The 25,826-nt window shown below is 41.7% G+C and overlaps 2 protein-coding genes across 2 annotated transcripts in view; one reads left to right on the top strand and one right to left on the bottom strand.

Moving 5' to 3' along the window:
* Nucleotides 1-1,530: 1,530 nt before the first annotated feature.
* bri3 (brain protein I3) lies at nt 1,531-10,538 on the bottom strand. The gene is made up of 3 exons (XM_078558879.1): nt 9,993-10,538; nt 9,278-9,410; nt 1,531-1,955 (listed from the first exon to the last, which is right to left on the bottom strand). Exons 1-3 carry the CDS (start codon nt 10,141-10,143, stop codon nt 1,823-1,825), a joined length of 417 nt encoding a protein of 138 aa, XP_078415005.1. The 5' UTR covers nt 10,144-10,538; the 3' UTR covers nt 1,531-1,822.
* A 5,080-nt stretch (nt 10,539-15,618) lies between these two features.
* Nucleotides 15,619-25,826, top strand: part of tecpr1a (tectonin beta-propeller repeat containing 1a) — an 86,581-nt gene continuing 76,373 nt past the window's right edge. The window contains exon 1 of the mRNA XM_078558877.1: nt 15,619-15,656. The gene's annotated coding sequence lies outside the window, so the exon portion shown is untranslated. The remainder of the gene's footprint in view (nt 15,657-25,826) is intronic.

Below are 25,826 nucleotides of genomic sequence, written 5' to 3'. Positions count from 1 at the left end.
TCTCACTTAGACCAAGGTACCAACACAGCACAAACATCTGATCATCCCCTTACTGCAACATGTTCAAACATTACCAGCCTGGATTGACATCCCAAATTGCAGCTCAGACATACTATCTACAGATTTACAAGATTTCCAAGACACCATCCATGAAAACCCAGAGGCTGCTATTCACAATGTAAGGCAAAGCCTAGACATAGAATTGGTTGAAAGAGCAATTAAAATTTTTTCAGAGCCAGCACAGTGATGGCACAGCAACAGGGAGAGGAGCAAGTGGGTAGAATAGCTCAGGGATCATTCCTAATTTACATAAACCCAATGAAAGCAAGTTACATTTGCAGATGTTAAAAAACTTGGAAGGAGGGAACCTACAAACGTAGGTAGGTAAAATCTGCTAGATGAAACTAGATTTATAAAGGCAGCCTCATCTTTACATAGTCTGTGAAATTTGTTGTTGTCTCCTTAGTAATAGACTTCACACTTAGTTTATGGTTATGTCAGGCTCTTTGAGACGCTGGTAGGTATGAACAAGATAAGTTGTACCAACTGATAAATATAAAAAGGAACTAAGTGCAAACCACCCTTTGCAAGTTCTATTCAAGGATCTTTTATACGCAAGTGATGTGATCTTTAGCCAAAGACACCAAGTATGAACCAAATCCAGGTACACCCCCAACTGAATGACCACGAGCAAAAATCAATTTGTTGTACACAGAACAAGTGGAAGAAAACCCTTAAGACATCAGTAATTGCTGTGCAACCAAACACCTGAAGAGGAAAATATGGGACCCTGTGGAGTCAGACTTGAGCATCCTGTGACAGAAGTAACTGCAGAAACACCATGCAGTGACCGAGTATTGACGACACAAGTTAACTGTGGAAACAGTTTCCCCTGGCATAGAAAGACCCACAACTCAATGCTATTCAAACTTGCATTTCTTGCTGGTTAGATGGCCCCTTTTGGATGATATGGAGCCTGCAGGTTTTGAAAGGGTTGTTTAGGTTCATTTGAAATTGATAAATCTCAAATAGAGCACCAAAATTTGTGAGGTGTTCAAAACATGAGTCGTTTTGATAAGAGTACTTATGGAGAAACTGTTTCCTATTGCAGAAGGGGCTGGAAACAGAGGACATAGATTTAAGGCAATTGGCAAAACTAGCCAGGAGTTGTGGTGATCTAGAATGTGCTGTCTGAAAAGAATGGTGGAGTAGATTCAATCGTAACTTTCAAAATGGAATTGGATCAATAGTCAAATGGGGAGAAAATTGCATGACAATTGAGAAAGGGTAAGGGGTAATGGGGCTAATTGGATGGCCCTTTCACAATAAACTGAATGGCCTCCATCTGCACTGCACAATTCTATGATCTTCCAGTCAGTACCTGCAGATAGAGATGCAAAGAAATGAGAACAGTTCAACTCCATGGCTCACAATTTAAGTTGGCAAAGACAAAAGCATTCCTGATGTATGATGGACACTTCTGCTCAACAACCAGACACATAAATCACTAGTTAAAAAACAACACAGTAATACGAGGATGCAAATTTAATTGTAGCATTTTCAGTTGCAATTCAAGGAACCAGTAAGGTGAAGAATCTATTTTTTTGCCTGTACATTTCAACTATAAGGGGGAAAAAAAATCAGTACTAGTCACTTGCAGGCATTCAATTGTCATGCTTTTCTTTTTAAAGATCACATCTCAATTTCTATCAAACTAAATCACAGAATGAAGGCAAGTCATCTGTAGTTTATACACAATGGTGGAGAATTTACAGTAAAAAATTTAAATTTGGCCACAGGTAGGCTGGTTGCTTTGATCCAGTTAGCCAAAGCTGGCTCCACAATTTGGGCATCTCCGCTGTCGCAGTGCCAAGCAAAATAGGATCCCAATTGGAAAGAACAATATTGCACACAACACTCCCAGGCAAGTGAAGTCATCTTCCAGAACACCAACCCTGTTTAAAAATAAAATAAATTCAATTAAAAAGCCAATTCACCCCCATCTCCCATTTCATTACAACCATATGAACCAATTCACACCAAGCAATACAGATGCAGTTTCAATGATACTGGGGATAACAGGATTGAGTACCAGTTGCAGAAAGACTAAGCTTGTATTTCCTTGAATATAGAAGATTAAGGAGTGATCTAAATGAGGTGTTTAAATGTGGTGTTTAAAATGCTTACGAATTTGATAGTAGAGAGAAACTATTTCCTCTGGAGGAGGGAGTCCAGAACAAGGGGGCATAACATTTAAAATTTAACCCGAGCTGTTTGGGATGATGGCAGGAAGCACTCATTCACACAAAAGGTAGAGGACTATCTCCCCACAAAAAGAGTTGAGGCTGGAGGCTCAATTGAAAACTTCAAGGCAGATTTTTGCTGGGCAAGGACATTGAGAAGTATGAAACCAAGACAGGTAAATGGAGGATACAAATCAGTCATAATCCAATTGACTAGTGGGATAGACTCAGAGGGCTGAATGGCCTTCTGTTCCTAGGAAGAGTTTCACATGCACTAACCCAACACCACTGCATGCCTCTCCCAAGTGGCCATTCATCATGTCTTTCATCCGTCCTCATTCCAAGCGTTGGCTGCACTATGAACAATCTTTCGCCACCGATTTCTATTCTCCACTGCATGCCCATATTCTGATGTTCTCCATCCATGCCATCTTGGGGTCTTCCTTATGCATGTTTTCCAGGTGTTTTGCCTTGCAATACCTTTCCCACCATCCGCCCAAACACTCATGTGCAACCCTAGTAAATGTGTTGTTTGACTGCAGAAGGAATCATAGTCAAACCCAAACCTGTTCTTAATCTTCATCCACAGTGTGGACCTGGTGTCTGTGCCCAAGTCCTGGAATTGGACTGGAAACTACAACCTCCTGCCTTGGAAAAATGTGCTCCCCAAATGAGCCAGGCAAATGCCCACAAGATTAAACATTGCACGCAGCCAGACCTGCATTGCTCTGTTTGCAATTTATGCTCATACCTGATGAGTTCAAAGATTTTGTATTTAGTTTTTCAGATCAAGGTGTTGGCTGTTTATAAAGGTTCTGTTTGCTACGTTGCTTCTAGACAGCAAGAAAACAGGAAATATGTTGTGTACTTACAGTAAAGCATCTACCCACTTGCTTTTGAAATTTAAGAGCAATTTTTTTTTTTTTTGAGTAAAGCAGTTTTAAAACTGATTCCCTTCCTTCTCCAACCCTCATGTTACAATGAAAGGAGGAAGACGATAGGGCTCAGCGATTACCTCAGCAGCTCCGTGTGATGTACCCAAGGTTCCAACATATTGGCCTGGCTTCTGCAGTTAGTAATGACTGCAAAACAGCAAGTGTTTGCCCTCATTACAACTGGGAAAATTGGGAGTAACTTCTGGAGTCCACATATGTGAAGTTAAATGAGGAAATGCTGAAAGTTGCTGTCAGTGATTTTCTGCTCTTCCACACTGTTGAAATCCATGCAGACAACAGTCTTGAACAGATGTTAACTTCCCCTTTTATAGTAAAAAAATCCAAAAAAAGTTGCACCCTTGTTGAATGAGGCATAAGTGGGTTTTAACTACTGCTGAACCATCTCTCCAGCCTTAAAACACCAATTTTATTTTTGTGGAATGTCAAATTTCCAGATGATAAAAATTAAAAACAAATCAGATTTTAAGTTTGATATTTCAACTATTACCTTCTTCCCATGTGTTATATCCCAATCTAAAATTAGATACATTTTCCTTCCTGGTTTGCTGCCTGTGAAAATTCTTCAATGCGATTGGCTGTTGAGCCTGCTAGATGACATCACTGCTGCTGGCCTGAAGATTCCCTAGACTTGTACCAGACTGAATATTGGGAAAGGGGAGATCCAGTATACTGTGATCGCTAGATCTGTGCAATCAGCACTTGTCACTTCACAGCAGACCACAAAGTTCAAGCCAATGTACAACATAAAACAGAACCACACAAACAGACAATGCATTCATGCAAATAACACAGAAACGAGCTTTATTAGGATGCTCAGCTGCAACACAGCACCATTTGCAGAGGGAATTTAAACTACAGCTTTCTCCCAAAGTTAACAAAACAAAAAAAAAAAGAAAATGGAATCAGAAAATGATTGTGAAATTTACCTACAGCGAAGGGGTGAATACTTGACCATAAGAATTGAACACTAGAAAATCTAAGCAGTGTGCTATCCTGGGATTTTGGGGGTTGAGGAAAGGCAGGGGGGGGGTAAAGAGGATGAGAAATTAACCCCTTACCCATCCAACAATGTTCAAGACAAAGCTAGACCATTCCTGTGGGAATACTGAGGTAGGCAAGACAGGGGAAAAAGAGTGGGGGGGCAAAGAGAGAGAGAGAGGCAGACAGAGGGCAAGAAACAGCTGAGTTTTGGAAAACATTTACACAAAAAACTGAAATGTTATTCAGAATTATTACCAAACAACTTCCCATTTTCTCCTGGTCAAGAAGCTCAAAATAAAAAAATTGATGCAGCTATCAGAACTCTATAAAACAGTTATGTGCTGATTAAATTTAATTACATTGATTTTTAAGTCGTCCAGTAAAAGTAGCACTCAAACACCGTTCACAGCCAGAGGGTGAACTGCACAGGAGAATACCAAAGCCAGTAAATTCAATAATGCTCTGCCCATGTGACTTTAGGTTTCAATTTTAAACAGTAATTTCCAAGAAGTCAGATGATCAACAAGGAAGTTTTTTCTGGCACGACTATTGAGACTGAGAGATCAAAAGTCACAGAGCATGAGAGAGAGAGAAAATCGGGCAGGGGCGTGAGGACGAGGGGGCTGGGTGGAGAGAGAAGGGGAGCAACGCCAATTTGGGGGGCGGGGGGGGAGAGAAGGAGGGAGAGAGAGTGAGGGGAAGACGAGAGGAAGAGACGGACGAGGGAATGGGAAAGGGGGATAAAGGGGCCAGAGGTATGAGAGGGAGAGTATGCAAAAGGGAAGGGGGTATGAAGAATAGGAGGGATGACAGAATGGAACAAAAGAGTATGAGACATGGAGAGAAAAAGAGCACAGGAGAGGAGGAGAGGCAAGGGCACGAGAGCAAAACAAACAGAGTGGGGGGGGTCAAGTGAGAAAGCAGAAAGGGCGAGGCAGGGAAGGGAGAGAGATTAGGGAACAAGAAAGGAGAGAGTTGCAGGGGAAGGGGGCTGGGAGGGTGAGGAAAGAGAGAAGGGGGGACAGGAGAGGGGGAGAGAGGGGAAAGGGTAGGAAGGGACAGAAGAGGAAGAGAGAGAAGGGGAGCAAGGAGAGAGAAAAGCAAATGAATGAAGGAAGGAATAAAGGGAAGGCAGCAAGGGAAAGGATGTTTTTTTCAAAACCTCACCATAGGCTCTGGGGAAAAGCAGTCTCTAAAATGGCATCTAGAACACATGACAGTGAGTCAGTATGTGGAAGTCGAAAATAGCTCTGAATCCAACTTGTGAGAACAATCAATGATTACGGGAGGCCAGAGGTCAATGCAGGAAAGATAAAAATTAAACAGGATGTCTGAAGCAGACAAAGCTGGAAAACAACTCTCTAGATACTGCTAGAGTTCAGGAATAGACCCCTAGATTCTGAAGGGTGCACAGTTGAAACTTGAACCTGTCTACTCACTTTACATTTGTGAACTTCAACATGTTCAAATATTACAGTTTACATATACAATCTATATGGAAATCAGCCATTTGGGAAAAATAGAATTCCTTAAAAGTCCAGCTCTATTTCAATGTCCCACATGCCAAGTTTCACTAGATTTGATCCCAACAGTAAAAAAAATGCAACTGCCAAAATTTATTTTCTTTCTCTTATAGCACAGTTGCACCAGCCATGGCTCAGTGGATAACATGCACCTACAAATCAAAGTTGTGGGTTCAAGACCCACCCCATAAGACTTGGGTGCAAGGTCCAGGTTGCCACTTTTTATTGCAGTACTGAGGAATGCTACACAGAGCTGCAGTCTGCAGGCAAAATGTTAAATCGAGGTGCGGTCTTCCCTTTCAGCTGGACGTAAAAATCTCATGGCAATATCTTGTGGAAGAGCAGGGAGTTATCCCCAGTTTCCTGACCAATATTTAACCCTCAATCAATACCACAAAAAACAGATTACTTGGTCATTGTCTCACTGCTGTTTGTGGGAGCTTGCTGTGCACAGATTGTTGTTGTAATGTAGGAAAAATGGCAGCCAAGTACTGTACTTCAAAAGTACTTCATAGGCTGTAAAGTGCTTTGGGATGGTGAAAGATGCTATAAATGCAAATCTCTCTTTCACATGCATAGCACTCTGCTGTACTCCAAGTGGACATTCTTGAAGGGTGAACATTACTAGACTTTGTTAATTTAGGATATTTAATAAACTGGAATTATTTTCTCTGAAAAAGAGGTAGATTTCATTCAGCTGTGTAAAATTTGACAGGCCTGAATAAATTAGATAGGAGGGACCCATTTCCCTCAGAGGTATATAACTAGGGGGGCAGTTTTAAAGTTAATTGGTAGGAGGATTAGAGGGGAGTGGAGAAGAATTTTCTTTCACCTACAGGGTGGTAGGGGTCTGGAACAGACTGCCTAAGAGGGTGGTGGAGGCAGAAACCCTCATCACTAAAAATATACTTGGATATGTACCTGAGGTGACATAACATACAGGGCACGGGGCCAAGAATTGGTAAAATGGGGTTAGATTGGATGATTTTTTTTGGTCAGCGTAACAATAGACCAAATGGCCTCCTTCTGTGCTGATGCTTTATGATATCACAGCCAAGTTCAATCCTAATCATCCTGCACCCATATATCAGGAGTTACTGATCACGAACAGAAAATTTGATTAGCAGCCGAGACCAGGAATCAACCCTGGGGCCTTCTGGCATATACTACTTGGCTTCACACTGGGCAAGTATTATCAAGTCCAAAGAATTTCATTTACTACTTTCACTAAGATTCTGTAAGGCTCTCACATTGGTAGCACTCTCACCTTTTGAGTCCTGAGGTTCGAGTCTCACTTTGGGCTCAAGCAGAAAAGTCCACACTCAGTGCAGTGTACTCTCAGTACTGCATTGGTCAGAGGTGCTGTCTTTCAGATGAAAGATTAAATCCATGCCCTATCTGCCTGCTTGGATGTATGTAAAAGAAACCTTGGCATATTTTTGAAGAACTGAGGAGTTCTCCTGTGTCTTGGAGAATATTTATGCCTCAAATCAACATCACAAAAATTCTGGTCATTTTCACATTGCTGTTTTTGGGATCTTGCTCTATGAATTGGCTGTCATGTTCCCTACATTATAAAAGTGACCACACTTCAAAAAAAGTTCACTGGCTGCAAAGCACATTTAGACATCCAGTGGTCTTTCAAAGCACAATATAAATGCAAGTTTTATTTTCCTAGTTAAAGAAAATTCATAAAACATGCAACTGCAAAAAAAAGGTAATAACAATACTGAGCAAAGTCCTCAATTAGAAAGGGACAAGGTTGGGGCAAGAGACTGACAACTACATCTAGGCAAATCTTTTAATACTTGGCACATTCTTAATTTGACTGATCAAGTGTTTTTCTTAAGTTTAGTTTAAAAAAAAAATGCTTTCACTAATCGGATTTCAAACACAGATGGATATAAGCATTAAAAGACTCACTGTCCAAGACATCTCAATGATAAGCCAGATGCAGAGAAACTATTTCACATTATCCCCAAACTGATCACAGCCTGAGGCCCTGATCTGGGGCCTTTCCCATCTGTACAGCTCACTGGATAAACTTGCCAAGCTACCAGGGGAATCTGGCCTGTAATAGTTTTAAAACATAGCAAGAGACTCAAAACTGGGGCATCCAAATATTAGCAGTTGGAGGATTGCACCCAACTGCATCATGAGCACTCAGGTAAAAGTTCAATGTCACTAAATCAACATGTCTTGACAAGGCTGTGGATTAACGCGTGGGCACAGCTTTTACATATCTGAACATTGAGTGGGCTATGCAAAAACAGATTAACACTAAGGAATCAAATTAGTCCACAATAGTTGGAATCTTGACATGTTTGTCCCAAGATTTCTTGGGGATTAACTTGTGATGCCAGTTTAGTGGTACATGCACTATACTTTGTTTCTGTTGTAGAAAGAATGTGACATATTGCTCTAGCCAATGTAAATGATACTTGTAAATCCAAATCAACATGATTCGACATTGAGGTTCTCTTTTGACAATGAAGCTATGGCCAGTGACCTCAAAAGTGTACTTAAAATTAATAATCCCATAGGTTGCATACGATTAAAACAAATCTTCCAATTCCTGCAGGAAAGGTTTAATCAAACCCTGCTCTGCTGCAGAGGGGCTTTGCATTTCTGTATCTGCTTAATCTGGCTCAGCAGGGCCCCTTATTTGTTATACTGTGGAGAAAGATTTCATTTAAGATTTCCCAGTGTCTAGCCAACCCAGTTTAAAAAAACAATGCTGCTACACCAGGCTGTGGTGGGCTAAGCTAGATTGAAGGGTCACTGTTTATACAGTGAGCAGCAGAGCCACACAGCACAGTAAGATTCCAGAATAGTCTGTCGTTGAACATAAATCTCAAACTAGAATGGAAAGAGGGTGCACTCCGGTTCCTCAGCCTAAAGGAGTGGAAAACAAAAAAGCCCTGATTCCTACACCGTCTGGAAAACAACGACCCAGCAGAACCACTTTGCTTATTCAGTTCTGCGCTATGCAAGTAGAAACTTCAATTCCAATTCAAGATTTATTTTAAAGGTTAGGCAACTGGGAACATTCCATTGGGAGTTTCTCTTGCCACACTGGAGATTTCAGACACCAATCTCCAGGAAATAAAACCACCTCAAAATCTACATTTACCAAAGTGCTGGTAATGGATTATACTATAGTCTGTACATTTGTACATCCACTGTATCAGAAGAATGTACCCCCAGAAAGAAACCTTTCAAAACAGGGCCTGAAGTAATACTGTAGGCATGGAACTTTAGTTCAGATACTCTTCAGTAAATTATGGATACAATATTTACTGTATCACCAGAATAGCAAATTGACCGCTGGGTTTCCCACTTTGCAACAGCTGCACTTAAAGTATTACACTGGCTGTAAAGCACTTTAGGCAGTTGTGTGGTTAAGTGTGCTTTGATAACATCCATGTCATAGAACACTTCTAACTTTTTAAACATCATGACACCACAAAATTGACAGCTTCCTACAGGACACACATTTTCCTTAAGTTGAACTCTTACAATGTCTTTTGTTCACACATATAGCTTTGACTTTAAATTTGTACAACATTGTTACCTGCAAGCTGGACAGCCACCCACCACTACAACTGAAGCTGCAGCTGGCTGCTGGATAATAGTGTAAGTGTTTGAGTAGTTAGGCCCTGGGCAGACAGGGGGCTGGATACCTGCAGGGGCCGGTGGTACATATCCTACAAAACAAAAGGAGCATTAGTTGGAAGCATCTTGCCTCAAAACCTGAAAATGCCACACACACACCCCCCCACCCCCAAATACACCAAAAACCTTGTGCTTCAAAACAAACATCTTCATCTTTAAAATAATTAAATTAGGATTAAGGTAACAATTCAGTGATAATAGCAGTTACCATTAGTATACTTAAATTACAGAATCCAGCCAAAAGCAGTAATCTGCATAGTAAGATTAAAGTTAATCCAGTTTTATCATTAACTACCAGACTAGTGAACCCTCCTGGTTTCCTTAAATGCGGGAGCCAACATTGCTTTAAAGATCAAATTTTCTTCCAGTTTATTCACCATTTTCCTGAATTCAGTGACCACAACATAACAGCCTTTCCTGCCCTTTTCTAAATATAATTACCAAGCTAAACTCCCAGCGTTGATGCTAACAGAAGAATATTTCTGTCGGGCGAACTGGAAGTTTCAATGCAGTTACATCCACCCTGCAGTTCACCCACTACTTTGCTGCCGCTCCTGCCGCAGATTAGGCTGGATTTTGCCTGTGCACACAATATGAGAGAAGAGAGGCCACACCTGAGGCCGGGTAAGAGTATGGCGGAGGCTGGTATCCAGGCGGTGGGATACTCCCGTAGGTCTGGCCGTGGCCGTGGCCGTAGTCGTAGCCCCCTTCTGACACTGCAGCGTACGCAGGCGGCCTCTCCTGCAAGAGGGGCTTATTATCCATGGGTGGAGAGGGGAAGTAAGAGCCAGGAGGAAGCAACAGCGGAGCCTCCTCCCCCTCCTCCAACGGCGGCACGCGCTGCCCTTAGTCCTAGAGCGAGGGTGTGGGGGCAAGGATTGGGACCTTCTCTGTGGGGAGAGGTCCCCAACAGCAGGTAGAGGACACGGTGCGTCTCAGCAGCCGTCCAGCACTCTCAGGAGGCACCGAGCAAATCGCCGCCCTGTCTCCCGAGGTTAATTACACTGGGCTCGGCGCGCGCGCACTCCGGGGAAACCCCCCCCACACCACCAACTCGCTACAAAGTCACAAGACGCGTATCACATGACAACAGGCAGCGTGACTTCCGCAACAATCCTTAAAGGGACCTCCTCTCTGTCTCTTTTTAGATAAACATCTCCGCTAGCTCCACCTCACATCTTATCTTAAAGGGAACCTGCCCCCCCCCCTCCCCCGCCCGCTCTTCCAACATTCATGCCAGGCAATCACCATCAACAAGAAAAGAGAATTTAATCATCTCCCCTTACGTTTAACTGCATTACCATCACTGAATCCCCCCGCCCCCCAGGGGGATCACCATTGACCTGTAACTTTGCTGGACCAGCACATAAATTCTGTGGCTACAAGTGCAGGTCAGAGATTGGGAATTCTGTGGCAAGTAACTCACCTCCTGATTCCCCAAAGCCTGTTCACTATCTACAAAACACAAGTCAGGACTATGATGGAATATTTTGCATTTGCCTGGATGAGTGCAGCTCCCAAAACACTCAAGCTGACGTCATGCAGGACAAACCAGTCTGCTTGATCAGCATCCCATCCACCATCTTAAAAATTCACTCCCTCAACAGCAGCATACAATGGCACCTGTGTGTACAATCTACAAAATGCATTGCAGCAACTACCCAAAGCTCCCTTGACAGCACTTTCCAAACCCGTGACCCCTACCACTTAGAAGGACAAGGGCAGCAGACGCATGGGAACACCACCCCCTGCAAGTTCCCCTCAGGTCACAAACTATCCTGAGTTGGAACTATATGGCTGTTCCTTCACTGGCGCTCAGTCAAAATCCTAGAACTCGCTCCCTAACAGCACTGTAGGTGTACCTACACCAGATGGACTGCAGCGGTTCAAGACCAACTTGAGTACTATGTGCAGTTCTGGTCATCTCATTATAGAAAGGATATGATTGCACCAGAGAGGGTACAGAGGATGTTTCCAAGGATGTTGCCAGGACTGGAAAAATGCAGCTATGAAGGAAAATTGGATAGGCTGGGGTTGTTCTCCTTGGAACAGAGTAGGCTGAAAGGAGATTTAATTGAGCTATACAAAATTGTAGAGTAGAGTGGATGGGAAGGGTCTATACCTTAGCAGGGAGGTCAGTGACTAGGGGGCATAGATTTAAATTGATTGGTAGAAAGATTAGAGGGGAGATGAGGAAAACCTTTTTCACCCACAGGGTAGTAGAAGTTGGGAACTCACTGCCTGAAAGGGTAGTAGATGCAGAAACCCTCAACTCATTTAAAAGGTGTCTGGATATAAAGTGCCGTTACCTGCAGGGCTATGAACCAAATGTTGGAAAGTGGGATTAGGCTGGGTGGCTCGTTTTTCAGCTAGCATAGACACGATGGGCCAAGTGGCCTCTTTCTGTGCCATAACCATTCTTTGATTCTATACTACCACCTTCTCAAAGGCAATTAGGGTTGGGTAATAAATGCTAGCCTTACAGTGATGCCCACATCTCATGAAAGAATAAAAAAAGCCCTGCAAAGCACAGCCCAATAAGGGCCCCTCTCTGCAACTTAAAACCTGCCTTCAAGGGACCTGATCTTCCAACAACAAACATCCTATTTTACCAGGAGTCAGTCTGCAAAATTCCCTCTTAAAAGGAGCATTCACCCCATCTTAAAGAGGTCTGCCCTGCAGCATTCATTCCATCTTACAGAGGCACTAATACAAAAGCAAAATATTGCAGATGCTGGAAATCTGAAATAAATACAGAAAACACTGGAAATATTCAACAGTTCTGGCAACCTCTGTGGAGAGACAAGCAGAGTTAACGTTTCAGGTCATTTTGATGAAAGGGCATTAATCTGAAATATAAACTCTTTCTTTCTCCACAGATACTGCCTGCTCAGCTAAGTAGTTCAAGCATTTTTGATTTTTATTCCATCTTAAAGGGGCCTGCCCTGCAACATCCACCTCAACTTAGAGGAGTCTGGCCTCTACAATTACAATTTAAGGTTACCCAACCTATCTTAAAGGGATCCAACCTGTCTTAAATAAACCAAATGTGCACTGCCCTTTCAAAGGTATCCAGCCTCCAACGCTCGATTTTAAAGGGGCATATTTTAACAAGGTTCATTCTAAACAGCTCTGTAATGCAGGACTCTGTGCTCTATGGGATCTTCCCAGAGACGCACACTAAGACAACTACTGCTGGAGGACCATCAGCTCAAGAGAGACACTATTGGCCTGCCTGAAATGTGTTGGTCTTCCATTGTAAAGAGCAGTCCACAACTGAGTGTTGAAGCCTAGAATACTCCAAGGTACAAGATTACGTGCTGAGGGATGCACAAAAGCTGGGGGCAGCTGCTGCTCGAAAGGCTCAATGGGGAAAGGCAACTACCTAAGGCTCCCCCTGCCATAGTACAATGAGGAACTGGAATCCATGTAAAACCCCTCAGACTTTATGCAACAGAGAATGCTTTGACATGAAATGTAAATGTATATTATAAATATAACCAGTAATTGTAAGTGTAATGAGGCACCTTAGGGTGCCACATGCTGTAATAAAATAAACTAAACTCTATTGCACTTAATGTAATGTCAAATTTGAATTGTTAAATAATGTACCTTTACAACTGTTATGAATAAAGTAGATTTTTGGAAAAAAAAATTCAGCCTCCAACATACTATAAAGGGACATTACCTACAACAAATATCTCATCTTTAAAAGGTCCAAAAACATATTTTTAAGATTTAGATTTTAATGTCTGAGACAAAAGCTCCATGTGTTTGGAAACTGTTCAACTTTATCCTGATGTCAAGAACAGATCTGTTTTCTTTGCTTTGTTTGTTTCTTAGAATATTATTGAACAACAAACATAACAAACAAATTCAGAGAAAACAACACAGACAATTCACCTGAAAACTAGTTGCTTTTCCGTTAAAATAATAAGCTATTTTTTATCACCCTACATAAGTAAGGATTAATTACAGGTCTAATGCATCATGTGTTCACAAAGCAGGATAGCAGCTTAACTCAGCTTCTTAGTTACTGAGAATAACAGAGAAGTTAGGAGACTCAGAGACCCATTGATTGCAATTCCACATTTACATTGTGGTTAATGATGTGTGCTAACATAGTAAAAAAAAAAGAAGATAAACTCACAAAAATGACATGATTGTCAAAAGTAAACCAAGGCTTTTTGGTCAACAAATATTACTAACTTAAATATTTTAATATATCTGTTTTATTTCTAGACCTGGGAATCAGGGCGGCGGGGAGGTGGATGGGAATCTCCACTGGCTGCAGTCATACCTAGCACAAAGGAAGATAGCAGTGGTTGTTTGAGGCCAATCATCTCAGCCCCAGGACATCGCTGCAAGAGTTCCTCAGGGAAGTGTCCTAGGCCCATCATCTTCAGCTGCTTCAACAATGACCTTCCCTCCAACTTGAGGTTAGAAATGGGGATGTTTGCTAAGAATTGTATAGTGTTCAATACCCATTCAAAAGTTCTCAGATAATGAAGCAGTCCATGCCCACATGCAGCAAGATCTGGACAACATTCAGGCTTGGATTGATGAGTGGCAAGTAACAATCATGCCAAATAAGTGCCACTTTTATAGTATCACCAAAAAAAAGAGTATCTAACCATCAACCCTCGATGGCGGTTATCTATGACCAGGAACTTAACTGGACCAGTCACATAAATACTGTGGCTACAAAAGCAGGTCAAAGGCTAGTTATCCTACGGGCGGAATCATCCCAGAATTGCACTAAGTGTGATAGCAGACATGAAAAATGACGTTTTACCCATTGGCCATAATGGCAGGTTTTTGTACCATATCGTCCCCTTCCCGCCTCATTAATTATGCAGCCACAGGAACCATGCCGTCTCGCTGGTGGGCGGCCTCTGAACCACCTGCCAGGCCGTTACCTCACCGTTTCCTCACTCCGGGTGCCATATCTAAACTGCAGCTGTGCACACAGTTCTCAATGCTTGCAGCCCAGGACTGCTCCAGTGAAGACATGGCCCTGAAAGCCAAGAAGAGTTCAGTGACCCATCACTGGAATGCCTTTTGGAGGCCTGCCGTGATGTCCTCTGCTCTGGCTGGAGGTCCAGCAATCTCACCACTCCAGCTTGGTAGGCAGTGGCAGTGATGGTCAGGGTCAACGCTGCACAGAAGGGGTTGGCCATCCAGTTCAGAAAGAGGATGAATGATCTCATCCATGCCACCAGGGTAAGGCAACCATCTCATCACTCTAAACCCACATACTCACAAGGCCATCGCACATTCACTGGCATCTCACTCACTGCCAGCTCAAGGGACATCACCACTCAATCTCTCACACACACCCTCACATCTCCATCTGGCCTCATCTCCTCTGGAGGCTGCCTCTTCAGCCTTCATCATCTTGCACAGATCAACCTGCCCCCCCACACACACCCTGGGATATCTCCCTTCCCCAGTACAGCTCTCGCTCTGCAGCCTCTTCCCTTGCCTGAGGCCACTTCTCCCCCTTCCCCAAGCAAGCCCTAGCCCTACAGCCATTGAAAATCCAGCTCCACCTTATGGCTAGCCTGGTAGGTAGAGACCTGCCTGTGAGCCCTCCTAAAAGTGATGTGGTGCTGCCTGCGAAGCAAGGTAGACAAACTAGCTCAAAGCCCTGAGCAAAGTGCAGCTCGACAGGTGCACGTCGCTCATGTGCAATTGTGCCATTGTGCTCGGATGATCTGCGTGGGGGGATGATTCTGGCGAGCAGGGCCTTATAATGAGATGCTAAAGTATTGAAATTAAGTTCCTGACGTGCGGCTGCGGGAAATGTGGCCTGGCCTTGACGGGTAGAGCGGACAAATCACTAAGCTGGCTTCACAACAGCGTAAAACTGATTTTTGACCTTCTTGCCATATTGTCTATTCATGCTGCCAGTGAGCTTGGCATGTCTCTAACTGCTTATGTTTCTTTTTAAGGTTTTCGGTCTCTTTTCACTTTGAAAACATTTAATTTTCTTTGACCAAGATTCTGTCATTCCCCCTTTCACTGCTTTAATGCCTTAGGCTTCATGTTAAAAATGACCCCGTCTGCACCAGCTGTTGGGGGCGGGAACTTTACACGCACGCACGATTTGCATCTAACATCAGCGCGTAGCGTTCACGTCTGACGGACAGTTGACCAGCCAATCAGGGGTTTCAATGGCGCGGCGATGGCCAATGGCGCCCTGGAGGGCGGGGCCTCCATGGCCCTTCGGCTGTTGTCAAGAGAGAAGGTTCCGGAAGCCGCCTCCGGTTTGAATGGTGAGAATTTACCTCAGCGTGTTTGTTACGGTGCAGTTCAGAACCAGCGGCAAGAGGTTGCTGTCTAGGTGGAGGAGTCATGTACAGAGAGTGGGTCCGATTTAGAGATGGTCGCTCCCCCCCCCGCCCCCCCAACCCCAAGATTGGGCTGTGATCCATTTAGAGACGGTCCCTCCCCATCAGTAGGTTGTGATCCATTTAGAGACGGTCCCTTGCCAAGGCTGAGCTGTGATCTATTTAGAGACGGTCTCTTCCCAACTCTGGGCTCTGACCCATTTAGACACTGTCCCTTCCCGAGACTGGGTTTTGATTAATTTAGAGGTGGCCCTTCCTTGAAGAACAGACCTTGACTCATTTAGTCCCCTCAAGAGCGGGCTCTGACCCATTTACAGACGGTCTGCTCAAGAATGGGCTTTGACCCAATTAGGGATTGTCCCCTCAAAAATTTGCACTGACCAGCTTAGAGTTTCCCAAGAGTGGGCTCTTTCTGATTTAGAGACGGTGCATACTCGATGGGCCGAAGGGCCTCATCTGCACTGTGATTACCCCATGAAGAATGGGCTATGACCGATTTAGAGGTGGCCCCTCAGTTTACTGTGACCTATTTAGAGACGAAGACGTGAGAATATCATATGCCGTGATTCCTTCGACTTCAGAGACCAGCCTTGAATTACCAAGGGCCTAAGCTCTGGAATTCTCTCCCTAAACCTCTCACCTCTAGATGTTCCTTAAAATCTACCTCTTGATCCAGCTTTTGGTAACTGTCCTAATGTCTACTCATTTGGTATTAAATTTTCTTCTATAGTACACCTGTGAAGCGTCTTGGGATGTTTTACTACATTAAATGTACTATATGAATATAAATTGTTGTTTACAATAGCCACCAGCTGAATCTCCTGAGAAGTTCTTTATGATTTCCTGTACTGAATGGTTCACGTCCTGTTTGAAAGACAATAAATGCAGATAAGTATAGATAGAATTGGACTGAGGGCTGGCAGGTGGTACCTGCTCCTCAGTCTTGAGAAGATCACCAGGAACCGTTGAGAAAGATTGACCTCCAATCCACATTTACCCTGTAAAAGCGCAAACTTGTGTTCACTTACGAAAAGTTGAGGTCTTTGGCTTGATAGTAACTGCTGAACTGTTCTGAGGTACAACGGCAGTTTTAAAAAATGCTCGAGAAACCTATCATTGTCAGAAAAGTCAGTATTTTGACAAAGATAAAGTAGTTCTAGGGATTGGTTAGCTCAGTTGGCTAGATGGCTAGTGTGTTTTTCAGAATAACACCACCAGCATGAGGTCTATTCCTGTTCCAGCTGAGGTAGACTTGGAACCTGCCTCTGAGAGCGGGAAGGCAATTGCAAACCACCACTCACAAAAACTGCCAAGAGAATCAGCTCAGGATGAGGCATCAGCAGACAATGAGCCACAGATCTGCCTTCAGACAGAGCACACATAGAATAGAATGAAAGTAGCTCTATTTGACAGTTAATGACAGTGATTTGAACTTTTATTATGATTTATTTTGGAATGAGCAGGAAGAGTTAGAAGATAGCTACAAAACAGGATGATGAGGCCAGCTTTGAGATGGCTTTTGAAGGTAGGAGAGAGATGTAGCAAGGTTAGACGGACCATACTTTATGGATTATTAGGATGCAGTATGTCAGTAAGCAGCATCTGAACCCTCAAATACAATCACTTGGGTAAAACAAGATCTGCACCAGTAAAAATGGCTGGAAATACTGTACTTTTGTGAATGCCTTTCAGTAACCAAGAAATATGCCCTTAGTTGCAGTAAGTAGCTGAGGTTTGGAAACTGAGCTGGGGTTTAGTGTTGTGAAGCTATTAATGTGTATAATATCATGGAAAACATTTTTCTTTTAAAATAGAGGTTTAGTCTGTGGATGTGTCTCAATTGGATTAAAGCCAGCTAGTCTGGGTGCTTTGATGTGTACTAGTTTTGATATATGAGAGGTAGCATGCATTTGCATTTGCATTTTTTGAATAGAGCATTCAAGAAGTGGGGTGAAAACTTGGTGCCTATCTAGCTGCTACCAAGCAATATGTTATATTACTAGTAAAATTGGTACTATGAAAGGGGTTTCATTATTAAAAGGTGGAGTTCAAAGAGGCTGGTGAGACAATGAGAATTTGCATTCAATCAGTGGTGGTACGTATAACAAGACAACCGTTTTGGGTGTGCAGGGCAGAGGCAATGTAAGATCAAAGCCTGTAAGCCTACCACTGTGTCTGCAAGGAACCAAAGTGAAAATAACCTCATTTTGAATTCGTATGGTGAAAATGCTTTGTCTGGTGTTTGGTTAAGGCTATGGGTTGCTGTTGCCTTAATGGAAATTAGTTTGGGAATTTGTTAAAAGTTATGATAGTAGTAATTTGTAGCCGTATATATATATTAACCTGTGTAAATTAATAAAATGTTTCATTTAGTTTAATGTAAAACCTCGAGAACTGGTGGTCTGATTCCTGAATTTAGAGTTGCATCTCAAACATAACACTTAAAATTATAGATTATGACAGTTGTTTAAAGTTTCCCTCTGGGATTTTTAAATAACTCAGCTTGAGGATGTAACTAGTAGAGTTGATGAGGGGGAGCCAGTGGATGTGATTCATTTGGACTTTCAGAAGGCTTTCGACAAAGTCCCACATAGGAGATTAGCGTGTAAAATTAAAGCGCATGCGATTGGGGGTAGTGTATTGAGATGGATAGAAAACTAGCTGGCAGACAGGAAACAAAGAGTAGGAATAAATGGGTCTTTTTCCGACTGACAGGCAGTGACTAGTGGGGTGCCGCAGGGATCAGTGCTGGGACCCCAGCTATTCACAATATATAATAATGATTTAGATGAGGGAACTAAATGTAATATCTCCAAATTTGCAGACTACACAAAGCTGGGTGGGAGGGTGAGCTGTGAGGAGGATGCAGAGATGCTTCAGTGTGATTTGGACAAGCTGAGTGAGTGGGCAAATGCATGGCAGATGCAGTATAATGTGGATTTATGTGAGGTTATCCACTTTGGTAGCAAAAACAGGAAAGCAGATTATTATCTGAATGGCTATAAATTGAGAGAGGGGAATGTGCAACGAGACCTGGGAATTCTCATACACCAGTCGCTGAAGGTAAGCATGCAGGTGCAGCAGGCGGTAAAGAAGGCAAATGGTATGTTGGCCTTCATAGCGAGAGGATTCAAGTATAGGAGCAGGGACGTCCTGCTGCAATTATACAGGGCCTTGGTGAGACCACACCTGGAATATTGTGTGCAGTTTTGGTCTCCTTATCTGAGGAAGGATATTCTTGCTATAGAGGCAGTGCAGCGAAGGTTTACCAGACTGATTCCTGGGATGGCAGGACTGACATATGAGGAGAGACTGAGTTGGTTAGGATTATATTCGCTGGAGTTCAGAAGAATGAAGGGGAATCTCATAGTAACCTATAAAATTCTAACAGGACTAGACAGGGTAGATGCAGGAAGGATGTTCCCAATGGTGGGGGAGTCCAGAACCAGGGGTCATAGTCTGAGGATACGGGGTGGACCATTTAGGACTGAGATGAGGAGAAATTTCTTCACCCAGAGAGTGGTGAGTCTGTGGAATTCACTACCACAGAAAGTAGTTGAGGCCAAAACATTGTATGTTTTCAAAAAGCAGTTAGATATAGCTCTTGGGGCGAAAGGGATCAAAGGGTATGGGGAGAAAGCGGGAGCAGGCTATTGAGTTGGATGATCAGCCATGATCGTAATGAATGGCAGAGCAGGCTCGAAGGGCTGAATGGCCTACTCCTGCTCCTATTTTCTATGTTTACCAACCGCATCAGTCAGAACAATTGGGGGTTGTGATGAATTATATTTTTCGCTCCTTGATTGGATAGGAATTGGTGAATCTTAAAGCTTATGAGCACGAGAGGCACTTTGAATTCAGGAGTTGGTGGGGTATTTTAGAAGTGGTGAGACTGCAAGATGGCTTTGGCAATAGCTAAGACTTGTCTGGGAGTAGAAGAGATAATTTACTTTTGGTTATTTTCTCCAACCCAATCAGAGTTGGCAGATAAGGTAAAATTGGGACTATCTGCGGGGGCTAGGAAATCAGACATAGTAAAAGTATAGCGCAGCATCTACAGTTGGAAGTGAAACCTGACACCAGTGAGTCACAGCTGGAGGTAGTGAGACTTCAGTTACAAATGAAAAAGCTAATATTAGAAGCAAAGGACAGAAAAGTGGCTTTTAAAAGGGAATTAGAAATTGCCAAGATGGAGAAGGAGGAAAGAGAGAGAGAGAGAAAGAGAATTCCAACTGAAAATGGCAGTTAGAAAAGAGACTTCAGTAGGTTAGGAAGGATTTATCTCTAGAGTAAAACCCAGTGGGGATGTGTTTAAATTTGTACAAGCTCTTCTAAAGTTTGAGGAAAAAGATATCGAAGCATTCTTTATTTCATTTGAGGAGCTAGCTAAACAGATGAAATGGCCACAGGAAAACTAGACATTATTATTACAGTCTAAGTTGTTAGGTAGGGCACATGAGGTATATCCTTCGTTTTCAGAAGAAATGTCGGTGAATTATGATGTGGTGAAAAAAGCTATTTTGAGTGCATATGAGTTGGTTCCTGAAGCATACAGGCAGAAATTTAGGAATATGAGAAAACAGCGTGGGCAAACTTATATTGAGTTTGAAAGAGTAAGATAAAGTAATTTTGACCGGTGGATACGGGCGTTAAAAATAGAGACAACCTATGCAGCCCTTAGGAAAGCCATTCTTTGGGAAGAATTCAAAGATTCAGCCCCTTCGGTAGTAAGAACTCATGTGGAGGAACAGAGGGTTGATTCTGTAAGACAAGCAGCAGAGATAGCTGATGATCATGAGTTAGTTCATGGAGCTAAACCCTTTTACTGTCACGCTTTCAAATTGGAAAAGGATAATAAGTGGGATGGTGAAAGGAAGGTAGGTAGTCAGGGAAAAGAAGGAGTAGCTGGAGGTTCCCAGGAAGTTTTATCTCAGATTAAAAAGGAAGGTGCTGAAAGTAGAAGTAACATTTGAAAATTGAGGTGTTTTCATTGTAATAAAGTGAGGCACACAAAGTCAGTGTGTTGGAGATTGCAAGAAATATCTGTAGGAATTGTTGGGGTACAGAAAAGCTCTGGAAGTAAAAGTACTGTGGGTTCTGAAGTTCAGGCACAGGAGAAACCAGTGGTTTGTGTACCGGTGAGACAGGGAGAATTAGTGAAAGGTAAAGTAGTGGGAATGTGTTCACAGTTTACTCAAGAGAAATGTTTAAAGATTTTTTATGTGAAGGGAAAGTCTTTCCATATGTACAGGGTGGAGTAGGTAAAGATGTTAAAATTTTAAGAGACACGGGGCTAGTCAATCCTTAATGTTGTGGGATAGTGATATTTGTTGTGCAAAGGGAGTGTTGCAGGAGAAGGTAATAATAAATGGGGTTCATGGAGATACTAAATCTATTCCGTTGTGGAAGGTAAATTTAAAGAGCAGATGGAAGATGGATGGAGTTATAGTTGGAGTGGTGGGAAAATTGCCCATTGCAGGGGTTCAGTTTATTCTGGGTAATGATATAGCTGGATCGCAAATGTGGGTGATGCCTATGGAAGTTGAGCAGCCTGTATAAGTGTTTTCAACAGAGCTGTTACAGAAGGAACATCCTGGATTGTTTCCTGATTGTGTTATACTGTTCTGTTATTCTGTGCTATTCTGTTCTGTTGAAGGGTCATGTGGACTCGAAACGTCAACTCTTTTCTTCTCCACCGATGCTGCCAGACCTGCTGAGTTTTTCCAGGTAATTCTGTTTTTGTTTTGGATTTCCAGCATCCGCAGTAGCTTTTTGTTTTTATCTCTGTGTTATAACGAGATCAAAGGCCCATAGGGAAGAAAAAGATAAACAAGATAAGTAGGCAGTTCAAAGGCAAGAAGAAGGTGTTGAAATCCAATTAGCTGGCACTGTATTTGATAACATTGTTCAGGAGGAAGGAATGCAGGATGGTTCAGCTGAAGTGTTTAACTCAAAGAGGTTAGTGGAGTTAGAGAAAAATGATTTGCAATTAAAACATTTATATCAGAAAGCTTATTCAGAAACCGAAGCAAAATCTATTCCAGTATGTTATTATCTTCGAGGGAATATATTAATGAGAAAGTGGATCACATCTCAGCAAATGAAAGCTGGAGGGAGGTGCATCAGATTGTTATCCCATAATGATATAGAAATGAGATTCTGAGGATTGTTCATGAAATTCCAAAGGGGGCACATTTAGACATTAGGAAAACACAGGAAAAGATAGAGTTTTTTTTTGGCCAGGATTGCATAGGGATGTAGTCAAATTCTGTAGAACCTGTTATATATGTCAAGTAACAGGAAAACCACAAGCAGTGATTAATTGAAGAACCTTTTACCAGGGTCATGATTGATTGTGTAGGACCCCTCCCTAAGACAAAAAGGGGTGATCAGTATTTATTGACAATAATGGATGTGTCTATCAGTTTTCCTGAAGCAATACCTTTAAGAAATATTGCAACTAAGAAAATTTTGGAGGAGTTAATTAAATTTTTTTTCAATATATGGTTTACCTAAAGAAATACAATCAGATCAGGGGCCAAATTTCATGTCACAGCTGTTTAAGGAAATAATGAACAGTTTGGGGATAAAACAGTTTAAGTCAACAGCTTATCATCTGGAGTCACAAGGAGCTTTGGAAAGAGAGCATCAAACTTTAAAAACTATGATCAGAGCATACTGTCAGAATTATGCACAGGATTGGGATACAGGAATTCCAATTGCTATTAGAGACGCTCCTAATGCATCGATTGGTTTTAGCCCTTTTGAACTAGTTTATGGTCATGAGGTAAAGGGACTACTGAAATTGATTCATGAGAAATTGGTGGGTCAAAATTCAGAAACTACCCTCCTGGATTACGTATCAAATTTCAAGGAAAGATTGAACAGAGCATGTGAGCTGGCTAGGAAACATTTAAAGATATCATAGCAAGGGTGATGAAAGTGAAAGCAGATAAGAAGACTAAAATTTGCAGTTTTGTTTTAACCAGTTCTAGGTAATTCATTAAATGCAAGATTTAGTGGACCTTACAGGATTGAAAAGAAATTGAGCGAAGTAAATTATTTAATAAATACTCCAGATAGAAGAAAGAAGCAGAGGGTGTGTCATGTAAATATGCTTAAAAAGTATTTTGACAGGGAAGAGGAACAAAAAGAGGTGTTAGTGATGGTGGATGATAAGAAAGAGGTAGAAGTGCAGGACTCTGAAATTCATTTTCGTCTAATCAAATTGGATAACGAGAGGGTGCTTGAAAATTTAAATGTAATATTGAGTTACCTTCCAAGCAAGTGTCACAGTGATTTGTAAAAGCTATTGCAGTCACACAAACCTATTTGTGGAAATGTGGGAAAGACACATTTAGCTTTACACGGTGTATGTATAGAAATATCATCTTCAGTGAGGCAACAACTGTATAGATTAAATCTGGCAAAGTTCTCACAAGTACAAAAAGAAACTGATTTCATGCTCCAAAATGATATAATTGACTCTAGTTACAGTAACTGGAGTTTGCCTATAGTACTGGTACCAAAACCAGATGGAACACACAGACTGTGTGACTATCGAAAGGTGAATGCGATGACAAAAGCGGATTTGTATCTCATACAATGTTTGGAATTTTGCATTGAGAAAGTGGGACAATCGAAAGATTGACTTGCTAAAAGGACATTGGCAGATACCGTTGTCGAAGAGAGCAAAGGAGATATCAGCTTTTGTAATGCCAAGTGGACTGTATCAGTTTAAAGTCATGCCATTTGGTATGAAGAATTCACCTGCGACATTTCAATGACTGACGTGCGGTTTATATTGATGATCTAATTGTTTTCAGTCAGACATGGGAGAAGCATTTACAGCACCTGGAAGAATTATTTACTCGACTTCAACAAGCTAATTTGGTGATGAACTTGGCTAAAAGTTAATTTGCAAAGGCGCAAGTTACATATCTAGACCATACCATTGGAATGGTAAGGTGGCTCCGAGAGATGCGAAAGTCAAGGCCATCGTGGATTTCCCAGTGCCTACAACAAAATGAGAAGTTTTAAGATTTCTGGGCATGAGTGGGTTTTACCGGAAATTTGTACCAAATTTTAGCCATGTGGCTGCTCCACTGACTGAACTATTAAAAAGAACAAAAAGTTTCAATGGACACGAGTGTCAGAAGTAATTTGATAAGTTGAAATCTGTATTAACTACGACACCAGGGTACCCAATTATGCCAGGCAATTCAAGTTGGCCGTTGACGCAAGCAATATAGGCATTAAGGCTGTACTGTTACAAGAAGATGACGCTGGAATTGAAAAACCGATAGGGTATTTTTCACAGAAGCTGAATGTACACCAGAGAAGATATTCAACGATCGAAAAAGAGACTTTGAGTTTGGTGTTAGCATTGCAGCATTTTGAAATTTATGCTGCAAACAATTCATCCGAATCAATCGTTTATAAAGACCATAATCCTTTGAAGTTTTTGGACAAATTTCATGACAAAAGTGCAAGGCTTTTCAGATGGAATCTATTATTACAACCATTTAATCTGCGTATTATACATATTGCTGGAAGAGAAAATCTGTTTGCAGATGCGTTATCAAGAGTTTGAAGCTTAAAGGAAAATGGGACATTTTTAAAGAAACCTGGACGCTGAACTGGAGTGATTTCTGTTGATACCAAGGACTTGTGTGTGTATATATATATATATATATATAGTTATGTTAATACATGCATCTGGTAATGTAATAGTGTGAGATGGGTTATTAAAATGAAGCCGTCTTTTAGAATTATGATGGTTCATTTTCTGATAAGGAGGGGTTATCATGAAGCTATTAATGTATATAATATTATTGGAAAACATTTTTCTTTTAAAATAGAGGTTCAGTCTGTGGGTGTGTCTTAATTGGATTAAAGCCAGCTAGTCTGGATGCTTTGATGTGTACTAGTTTTGGTGTATAAGAGAGATGGCGTGCATTTGCATTTTTTGGATAGAGCATTCAAGAAGTGGGGTGAAAACTTGATGCCTATCTAGCAGCTACCAAACAATATGATTATATTACTAATAAAATTGGTACTATGAAAGGGGTTTCATTGTTAAAAGGTAGAGTTCATAGAGGCTGGTGAGACAATGAGAATTTGCATTCAATCAGGGTGGTATGTATAACAAGACAACCATTTTGGGTGTGCAGGGCAGAGGCAATGTAAGATCAAAGCCTGTGAGCCTGCCACTGTGTCTGCAAGGAACCAAAGTGAAAATAACCTAATTTTGAATTCGTAAGATGAAAATGCTTTGCCTGGTGTTTGTTTAAGTTTATGGGTTGCTGTTGCCTTAATGGAGATTAGTTTAGGAATTTGTTAAAAGTTATGATAGTAGTAATCTGTAGGTGTGTGTATATATTTTAACCTGTGTAAATTAATAAAATGTTTAATTTAGTTTAATGTAAAACCTCGAGTCTGATTCCTGAATTTAGAGTTGCATCTCAAACAAAGCACTTAAAATTATAGGTTATGACAGTTGTTTAAAGTTTCCCTCTGGGATTTTTAAAGAACTCCAGCTTTACCAACTGCATTGGTCATAACATTAGTCAAAGTAAATTTTGAAAAGGAGGTTATTTTAGGGCCTCATTTTGGAGCCTTCATTTGAAGACTGCTGTTGTTCTAGCAGCTGTTCAGGCTTGGAGCTTTTCAAGGGTCCATTAACTGACTTCAGGGAGAAACCACAGATCACACTGAGCAACAATGGTTCAAGTTAGAAGATAGGATTTACGGAAAGAAAAATGCTGTGCTAGGCTGGTTATTTACCAGGTCCGACTGCAATATCAGTGTGATGTTTAATAGGATTGCAGCTGTTGAATGATTGTGACAGTTACTTGGTGGTTATCACCTGCCTAAAATGATCTGTGTTATGGCACAGTGGATGGTAAATGCTGAGCTGCTCAAATCCCAGAGGGAAACTTGAAACAGCTTCCACAGCTGTTTTTGAAATTTGTATTTTTTATTTTGAGATGTGTGCCTTCAATTTAGTAATAAGCCCACTGAGTCTTAGAGGTTTATTTTACAAAACTAAATTAAACAATTATTAATAAAAGAAATGATTTTAAGCACATGCAT

The sequence above is a fragment of the Cetorhinus maximus genome, chromosome 15 (genome assembly GCF_964194155.1).
Source record: "Cetorhinus maximus chromosome 15, sCetMax3.hap1.1, whole genome shotgun sequence".
NCBI lineage: Eukaryota > Metazoa > Chordata > Chondrichthyes > Lamniformes > Cetorhinidae > Cetorhinus > Cetorhinus maximus.
The sequence above is the reverse complement of the archived record's forward strand: the minus strand, read 5'-3'. Positions and strand labels throughout refer to the sequence as shown.